Here is a 9,382-nt window from a genome sequence, read left to right as displayed (position 1 = left end):
CTGGTAGAGTTGCTGCCTCACAGTGCCAGCGACCCTGGTTCGATCCTGAGCTTTATAACTATGCACCATCTGTACATTGTGACCCACACGAGCAATTACACACTGACTCAGTAACTACTCATCATCATGAGGCAGTGGGCCATCACATGATAGACCAACACTGCATGCCACATCACTGTTTCACCATTTTACAGCACAACCGATTTGTAATTCCGTCATCATTAAGTCATGTAGCACAGATACACGCCCTTTACACCAGAACAAGGTGGCCCATCTTGCTCGTCTCTCCTGGTAGAGCCACTGCCTCACAGCGCCAGAGACCGGATTCGATCCCGACCTCGTGTGGAATTTGTGCGTTCTCCCCGTGACCGTGTGCGTTCCCTCCGGGTGCTCCGGTTTCCTCCCACATCCCAAAGACGTGCAGGTTTGTAGGTCATTCGGCTTCTGTAAGTTGCCCCTAGAGCGTAGGATGTGAAAGTGTGCGAACATAGAACGAGTGTGAACGGTTGACCAATGGTCGCCGTGGACTCAGTGGGCCCAGGGGCCTGTTCCACGCTGTCTCTCTAAACTCAACCAAGAACACAGCACATGTACAAGAGCTGGTAGAAATGGAGTCCTCAGTTGGAACAGTATTTTATTACAGGATTAAAATCGTGCAGGAAAACAACCAGGTTACTGTCCTATTGTAATGTGAAGCGCAATGTAGGTCTACAACATCATAAATGCTCCATTACCATATATTTTCCGCCACGATTTAACAAAGAAACTACATTCTGGACAGCTTACCAAGTACCACAGAAGAACCAACAGGACTGTTTTGAGTTAGGACCCGGCATAGTTAGTGTCAGGGCTCAAAATGTCCTCCTCCTATTCACCTCCGACTTAGAACAATTCATTGATTTCTTTCGATAATATACACTGAGAATATCAATAAATTGGGCAGACATTCAATTTTAGTGAAGTTGACTCTGTATGATTGCACAAACAGACATAACTATCCAGGCCAAGACTGCTGCTCGCAACTTGAAATCGCCAGAGACAACCCCATACTTGACTCCAGATTCCTCCAAAATCCACGGCCTAAATTAGTTGCAAGTATTGTTGAACCACAGCCCCCCCACCTTCTAAAGCATTTCTGGGCTGGGCCTCATTTCGGAATCCCTTCCCCATGTATTAACCCCCCCTCTCTATTAATTACCTCCAGCAGTCCATTCACATTGTGGGCTCCACAGCCAATTTTGTGCCCATCTGCTTTTCAAAATGGCCGCTCCACTCCTCGAACACGGCCTTGCTGCCCGTGGTAACGCGATGCTTTAGAAAGCCAAGTTTCCTGGCCCAGGAGGAATTTCATCTGAGTGCTTCATAGCTTCACACACACTCCAGACTAAGCTCTGAGTGGCTCCAACCCATACAAAGGATTTCACACAACTGTGCATGATAGAAATGGATAGTCTATGTAAAATATCTATATAAAAGAATGGCGTCAGTGATCTGCAATTAAAAGTCAGGAGCTCTCCCCTAGATACAATTATTACTACACAGTATGTACATTAGAACAGGATTTACTGTGCCAGCGTGACTCGCACAAGGCAGTCTTCCTACAGTGAACTGAAAGATCAGAAATGCTGTCCTAATTATGTGCTGAAGATATTACAAATGCAACTAAGTGACTCTCAGGATTTTGTTTGCAAAGTGAGGGCCAGTAAATGGTCAGATAACCCTCGTCCCTCTCCCACTTTTCCACGGAGCTGTCTGCCCCACAGAAGGCTCCGTCAGAAGAACACGCTGGTTCAAGGATGGAAAGCGAGCCACCCTGAACCTGAGGGCAAGTCCCACAGTCACCGGCACCAGTCGCCTCACATCCCGCCGACGGAGACCTTCACGTAGGACGTGGGGACGTAGCCTTCCTCGCCGTTGTTCCGCCTGACCCGAGTCCATCCGTCGCCCTTATCCTCCTCAATCAGGTGAAGTACCTCTCCCTCTGCCATCGCAATGGTTCCTTCACTGTTGCCTGCAAGGATCAAAGCATCTCTTGACTCACAAGGTCCTTCAATACCACGGATGTACGCGTACACACATGTACATGTACGTGTGCGCACACACATGCATGCATGTGCATACACACGCATGTATGTACACACGTACGCGCACACATATACGTACGCATGTACACAACACACACGTGTACACACACAAACGTACACACACACGCACACACACACGCACGTGTTCCCTGCGATCGCATGGATTTCCTCCAGGTACCCCTGTTTCCTCCCACTTGAAAAATGTGTTGTCTTGTCGGTGAAAAAGGTCTCTGTACATTGCCCCACGTGTGCTGGGAGTGGATGGTGGATGTGAAATTGGGATAACATAGAACTAATGTGAACCGTTGGGCGCATGGTTGGCATGGACTAGGTGGGCTGAAGGGCCCGTTTCCAAACAGTATCTTTCAATCAATTTAATCAATCACACTAAACCTTTTGCAACTGTACAAGTCAGCCATGATCACATTGAATGGCGGTGCTGGCTCAAAGGGCCGAATGGCCTACTCCTGCACCTATTGTCTATTGCCTAAGTCTTAGGTTAGTGACTGCGCGAGTTCTAGTCGCTCAGCTATAGGAAGAATGCCGTCAAGTTGGAAAGGGTGCAAAAGAGATGATCACAAGTTCACAAGTTATAGAAGTAGAATTAGGCCATTCGGCCCATCGAGTTCACTCCGCCATTCAATCATGGCCGATCTCTGCCTCCTAATCCCATTTTTCCTGCCTTCTCCCCATAACCCTTGACACCCGTTCTCATCAAGAATTTGTCTATCTCTGCCTTAAAAATATCCACTGACTTGGCCTCCACAGCCCTCTGTGGCAATCAGTACCACAGATTAACTGTGACTGAAGAAGATATTAACTGGATGAATTTTCGCGAAAGGTTTAATAAGTTCAGATATTTTTATTTGGACTGCAGGAGGCTGAGGGGTACAAGATTATGAGGGGCATGTATAAAGTGAATGCTCTTTTTCACACACACACACATACACACACACTCAGCGCACACACACACACACTCAGCACACACACACACTCAGTACACACACACACACACTCTCAGTACACAGACACACACACACTCTCAGTACACACTCACTCAGTACACACACACTCTCAGCACACACACTCTCAACACACACACACACTCTCAACACACACTCTCAGTGCACACACACACACACACTCTCAGCACACACACACTCTCAGTGCACACACACACACTCAGTACACACACACTCTCAACACACACACTCTCAGTACACACACACACTCTCAGTACACACACACACACACTCAGTACATACACACTCTCAACACACACTCACTCTCAGTGCACACACACTCTCAACACACACACTCTCAGTGCACACACACACACACTCTCAGTACACACACACACACTCTCAGTACACACACACACTCTCAGTGCACACACACACAGCTGATCGTCCCCAAACTTACCATCAAATGCATACATGGCAGTCGAATTTCCAATTGGATGAATGATATCATCCACTTCAAAATCATCGAACTCTGAGAGGGGTGGGGGCTGTGGCAATGGCTCCTGCCCACTGTCATCGGAGTAGGTCGTATCCGGACTGGTTTAAGAGAAGGAGAAAGAAATTAACTTACAAATACCTGATCTTTTGAAATGAACCTGCATTCTTGGCAAAACCAAAATCTGCTGGAGAAACTCAGCCAGCACAGTGTCATGCATGGAGGGAGAGGAATGGCTGACGCTTCAGGTTAACCCCTGCTCGGGAGCCTGGTGCACCATCTGCAGGTTCTTGTTTAGCTTACTTTAGTTCAGAGACACAGCGCGGAAACAGGCCCTTCGGCCCACTGGGTCCGCGCCGACCAGCGATTAACACAAGCCTACACATACTAGGGACACTAAGTGTACAAATGCAAGCCAATTTACCTAGAAACCTGTACGTTTTTGGAGTGTGGGAGGAAAGCGAAGGTTTCGGAGAAAGCCCACGCTGTTACGGAGAGAACGGACAAACTCCGAACAGACAGCACCCGTAGTCGGGATCGAACCGGCGTTTCTGGTGCTGCAACTCTACCTCTGCACCACCGTGCCTCCTGTGTCTTCATTCTTTAGATATTCTTTAGAGGCACATTGACCTCTATCATACGATTCAAAGTCATAGTTAAATTCAGAGCTATGGAGCATGCATCGAGCCCTTTGGCAAAACTCAGCCACATCGACCCAGAAGCCTATCCAAGCCAATCCAATTTCCCTGCATTTGGCCAATTCTCTCCAAACTTGTCCAATTCATCTGCCTGTCTAAATGTTTTATTGTCTCCAGCAGCACTGATCCAGCAGGGACCTGAGCACAAGTTTCCAGGCTGAGATCCCAGTGTAGTTGAAGCTCCATCCCAATAGAGAGATCCACCAATGAGCCTACTCACCTTCCCTTATCGTGTGAGCCGTTGTTGTTGTTGAGGGAGGGCGATTGGTCGTTGTGGGGGTTGTACTGTACACTGCTCTCACTCCGCGAAACGACTTTCCCTTCGGCTTCCGTCAGCCAGGACTTGGAATAGAACAAGCGATTTACTGTAAGTCAACGTTTCCCACTCAGCGGGGCATCACCTCCCCCCCTCCCACCCCACCCCACCCCCACCCCCTTCCCCCCCATCACCCTTCAATGTCTCCCCTCCCTCCACATTTCCACAACTCTAACTGGGGACGGCTAAAGGTTTCAGGCACCCAGCCGGTGCTGTAAGAGATGCCCTTCCCTTTCCATGGATCATCCTCTCTTCACCGTGTGGGACTGCACAGCGGTAGAGTTGCTGCCTTACAGAGCCACAGATCCGGGTTCAATCCTGACTACCGGTGCCGTCTGTACGGAGTTAGTACGTCCTCCCTGTGACCGCATGGGTTTCCTCCGGGTGCTCCAGTATCCCCCCATGTTCCAAAGACGTGCAGGTTTGTAGAATAGTTGAGGAAGGATGTCCAAATTTGAGGAAGGATGTTCTTGCTATTGAGGGCGTGCAGCGTAGGTTTACTAGGTTAATTCCCGGAATGGCGGGACCGTCTTATGTTGAAAGACTGGAGCGACTAGGCTTGGATACACTGGAATTTAGAAGGATGAGAGGGGATCTTATCGAAACATATAAGATTATTAAGGGGTTGGACACGTTAGAGGCAGGAAACATGTTCCCAATGTTGGGGGAGTCCAGAACCAGGGGCGAACAGTTTAAGAATAAGGGGTAGGCCATTTAGAACGGAGATGAGGAAAAACTTTTTCAGCCAGAGAGTTGTAAATCTGTGGAATTCTCTGCCTCAGAAGGCAGTGGAGGCCAGTTCTCTGAATGCATTCAAGAGAGAGTTAGATAGAGCTCTTAAGGATAGCGGAGTCAGGGGGTATGGAGAGAAGGCAGGAACGGGGTACTGATTGAGAATGATCAGCCATGATCACATTGAATGGTGGTGCTGGCTCGAAGGGCTGAATGGCCTCCTCCTGCACCTATTGTCCATTGTCTATTGACGTTTCTAAATTGTCGCTAATGTGTAGGATAGAACTGGTGTATGGATGTTCGTTGGTCGGTGGACCAAAGAACCCGTTTCCATGCCCTATCTCTAAATTTAACTCAATGTGACCTATGTTCAGGTCTGGTAATAAAGATTTATTGACAGGCTGGGCTCCACACAGTGCACAACAGACCAATTCTCACAAAGCCTTTGTCCCCAGGCATTCTGCCAACCGTACCCAGTCTGGCCTCTGTATAACTATCTCTTCCATTCAGGGGCTATGGATGGAAAATGTGACCTTCAGATGCCAAGAATGAAGAATAAACGCATGCATTAATTGCGTTCCCTTCTTCCTCGGCCATTGCATGAAAGCCAATCCAGGCTTTTAACTCCCCAGCTCCAACGTCCCATCTCCCCTGCCTCAATCTCTACCACACCCCCACTCACATACCCTGCCTGCCCTGACTGAAAGGTGAAGTAGACTCAATGGGCTAAATGGCCTATGGTCTGCTCCTATAGTGGAAGAGTTGCCTTTCAGTAGAGGATACTTGCACAGATTGATGTGAATAGAAACATAGAAACATAGAAAATAGGTGCAGGAGGAGGCCATTCGGCCCTTCGAGCCTGCACCGCCATTCAATATGATCATGGCTGATCATCCAGCTCAGTAACCTGTACCTGCCTTCTCTCCATACCCCCTGATCCCTTTAGCCACAAGGGCCACATCTAACTCCCTCTTAAATATAGCCAATGAACTGGCCTCAACTACCTTCTGTGGCAGAGAATTCCACAGACTCGCCACTCTCTGTGTGAAGAAATGTTTTCTCATCTCGGTCCTAAAAGACTTCCCCCTTATCCTTAAGCTGTGACCCCTGGTTCTGGACTTCCCCAACATCGGGAACAATCTTCCCGCATCTAGCCTGTCCAACCCCTTAAGAATTTTATATGTTTCAATAAGATCCCCCCTCAGTCTTCTAAATTCCAGCGAGTATAAGCCTTGTCTATCCAGTCTTTCTAAATATGAAAGTCCTGCCATCCCAGGGATCAATCTGGTGAACCTTATCTGTACTCCCTCTAAGGCTAGAGTATACTCCCTCTTAGGCTAAGGTTCCAAGGTTCTATCTTGAAGGAGAGACTAATAATTCCCCATGGTTCCCTGACCAATATTTATTTCCCCAGACAACATTAATAAACCAAAATTCCAATATTATCTCTTTGGTCTTCCAAGGTTGAGTTGGCCGCACATTGCAGTGTGTTTTTTTGGACGTGGTGCAGTGATGGCTGGGTCTTTGGTGCTTTGATCCTACCTCGTACTTCTGCAGCTCATGTTGCAGTCTGTCGATCTGTTGGTTGGTCTCTATTATTCTGGGCTCAAGGCTATTCGGATCTCCCATCTGCGGGTTCCGCTGGTAAACATCTTTCATTTTATCCAGAGCTTCCCTAAAAGAACGAGACAGGGTACAATTTAACCCTTGAGTCCCCCAGTTCAGCTGCAGAGAGTCAAGGATGTGGCCCGGTCATAAAGACCAGCAAGATGTCCATCATATGATACGATAGAACTTTATCCCAGGAAGGAAATCGATCTGCCAAGTCATAAATACACAAAATACATGAAATTAAAGTGACGAGTGGGAAGGATTGGGGGGGGTACAAAGATTGGGGATGCAGGGGGAGGAGAGTCAGTCACAGTCTGCCCCGTATCAGAAGGGGGGGGGAGTTGCACAGTTTGATAGCCACAGGGAAGAAGGATCTCCTGTGGCGTTCTGTGCTGCATCTTGGTGGAACCAGTCTGTTGCTGGAGGTTAACCAGAGGTGAGCTGTCTTGTCCAGGATGCTCCGCAGTTTGAGGAGCATCCTCCCCTCCAAGACCACCTCCCATGAATCCAACCCCGCCCCCAGGGCGGAGCCAGCCTTCCTGACGAGTTTGTCGATCATTGACTCCACCCACACTTCACACTGCTCCGGGAAAGCAGCTAACATTATCAAGGACCTTCATCACTCCAGTCATTCCCCCTTCTCCCGTTGGGCAGAAGATACAAAAGTTTGAAAGAACGCACCACTGGACTCGGGAACAGCTTTTCCCCCTCTGTTACCAGTCATACCATAAACTAGGGCACAATGCCAATCTTCCAACCTACCTCATTGCAGACATTGGATATTTTTCCTGGAACTGTATGCCACGATACTGAAAAAACGCACTCTGCTCTTCCTGTTTAACTGTATATGGCTTGAATGTGTTCAGGTATAGTCTGATTAGATAAGATAGCCCTCAAACACAAGCTTTTCACTGTATTTCAGTATACATGACAATACTGGTCCCGCCCCCTCCCCTGACATCAGTCTGAAGAAGGGTCTCGACCCGAAACCTCACCCATTCCTTCTCTCCTGAGATGCTGCCTGACCCGCTGAGTTACCCCAGCATTTTGTGTCTACCTTCGATGTTAACCAGCCTCTGCAGTTTTTTTCCTACACATAAATATATCTTCTTTTCCTATGCTAAATGTGTTTGACGATGTTGGCTTACCCTCTGATATTCAGCTCTCCCAAAAGCTGAATGCAATCAGCAGATAAGAACTTCGAACCCATTTGATCTCAGTGCCAGAAGATGAATTATTCAGACCCCACGGGGGAAAATAATCAGTATGTGTAAAAATGTGCAGTCCAACTTGCTAAGATTTGCTAATTACGTGGTTATAATTTTCCTTGTTTATAGTTTGCCGTTTTTTGTGAAAATTAATGAAGAGAAAATGCAGTCCTGACCTGTGATATACAAATCTAACCAGTCAGGCTGAAATTATCAGAATGCTGCCTGGATTAGAGGGTTTAAAATACAAGGAGAGATTGGACAGACTTATATTGTTTTCCCTGGACCGCTGGACTCCCCTGAGCCTTGCCATTCACTGTGATGGTCCTGCCCTGATTTGACACAACACACTTACAGGCAGAAGGGTTTAGATTAAGTAGGGTGCATGTTTGACAAAAAAAACATGGGTTGAAGGGCTGTTCCTGTGCTGTTGTTCTGTGTTCCGTGTAAATAATGAACATCAAATGTCTAATGGCAGAGAGAGCATCACTGCCCAGCCTGACTCTGTCGGTCGGTCACACACCCACAAACCAACCGGAGAGAAAACCGTGGTTGGACACAAAATACTGGAGTAACTCAGCGGGTCAGGCAGCATCTCTGGAGAAAAAGAATAGGTAACATGCAAACAAAGAAAATAGGTGCAGGAGGAGGCCATTTGGCCCTTCGAGTCATTGTAATCATGGCTGATCATCCACAATCAGTAACCTGTGCCCAACTTCTCCCCATATCCCTGATTCCACTAGCCCCCATAGCTCTATTTAACTCTCTCTTAAATTCTTCCAGTGAATTGGCCTCCACTGCCCTCCGTGGCAGAGAATTCCACAAATTCACAACTCTCTGGGTGAAAAGGTTCCTTCTCACCTCAGTTTTAAATGGCCTCCCCTTTATTCTGTGCCCCCTGGTTCTGGACTCTCCCAACATTGGGAACATTTTTCCAGCATCTAGCTTGTCCAGTCCTGTTATAATTTTATATGTCTCTAAAAGATCCCCTCTCATCGTTCTAAACTCCAGCGAATACAAGCCTAGTCTTTTCAATCTTTCCTCATATGACAGTCCCGCCATCCCAGGGATCAGTCTCATGAACCTACGCTGCACTGCCTCAATTACAAGAATGTCCTTCCTCAAATTAGGAGACTAAAACTGTACACAATACTCCAGATGTGGTCTTACCAGGGCTATATACAACTGCAGGTCGTTTCAGGTCGTGTCCCTTCATCAGACTTCAACTGTGCCTGGTTAATTTCCTTCCCAAACATGGGCACTATTGTGTTAATT

General features: G+C 47.6%; 1 protein-coding gene across 2 annotated transcripts in view; it reads right to left on the bottom strand.

The window, feature by feature from the left end:
* Positions 1-503: 503 nt before the first annotated feature.
* The window catches only part of LOC144610733 (cdc42-interacting protein 4 homolog), a 148,798-nt gene continuing 139,919 nt past the window's right edge, over positions 504-9,382 (bottom strand). The window contains exons 12-15 of one of the 2 annotated variants that reach the window (XM_078429664.1): positions 6,831-6,963; positions 4,461-4,582; positions 3,507-3,643; positions 504-2,011 (exon numbers count right to left, since the gene is read on the bottom strand). In XM_078429664.1, coding sequence (XP_078285790.1) covers positions 1,857-2,011; positions 3,507-3,643; positions 4,461-4,582; positions 6,831-6,963 — 547 coding nt within the window. In that variant the 3' untranslated portion in view covers positions 504-1,856. The remainder of the gene's footprint in view (positions 2,012-3,506; positions 3,644-4,460; positions 4,583-6,830; positions 6,964-9,382) is intronic. The other variant, XM_078429665.1, reaches the window with a different exon arrangement.

The sequence above is a fragment of the Rhinoraja longicauda genome, chromosome 37 (genome assembly GCF_053455715.1).
Source record: "Rhinoraja longicauda isolate Sanriku21f chromosome 37, sRhiLon1.1, whole genome shotgun sequence".
NCBI classification, from domain to species: Eukaryota; Metazoa; Chordata; class Chondrichthyes; order Rajiformes; family Arhynchobatidae; genus Rhinoraja; species Rhinoraja longicauda.
Note: the sequence above shows the minus strand (reverse complement) of the source record. Positions and strands in the feature narration are given on the sequence as shown.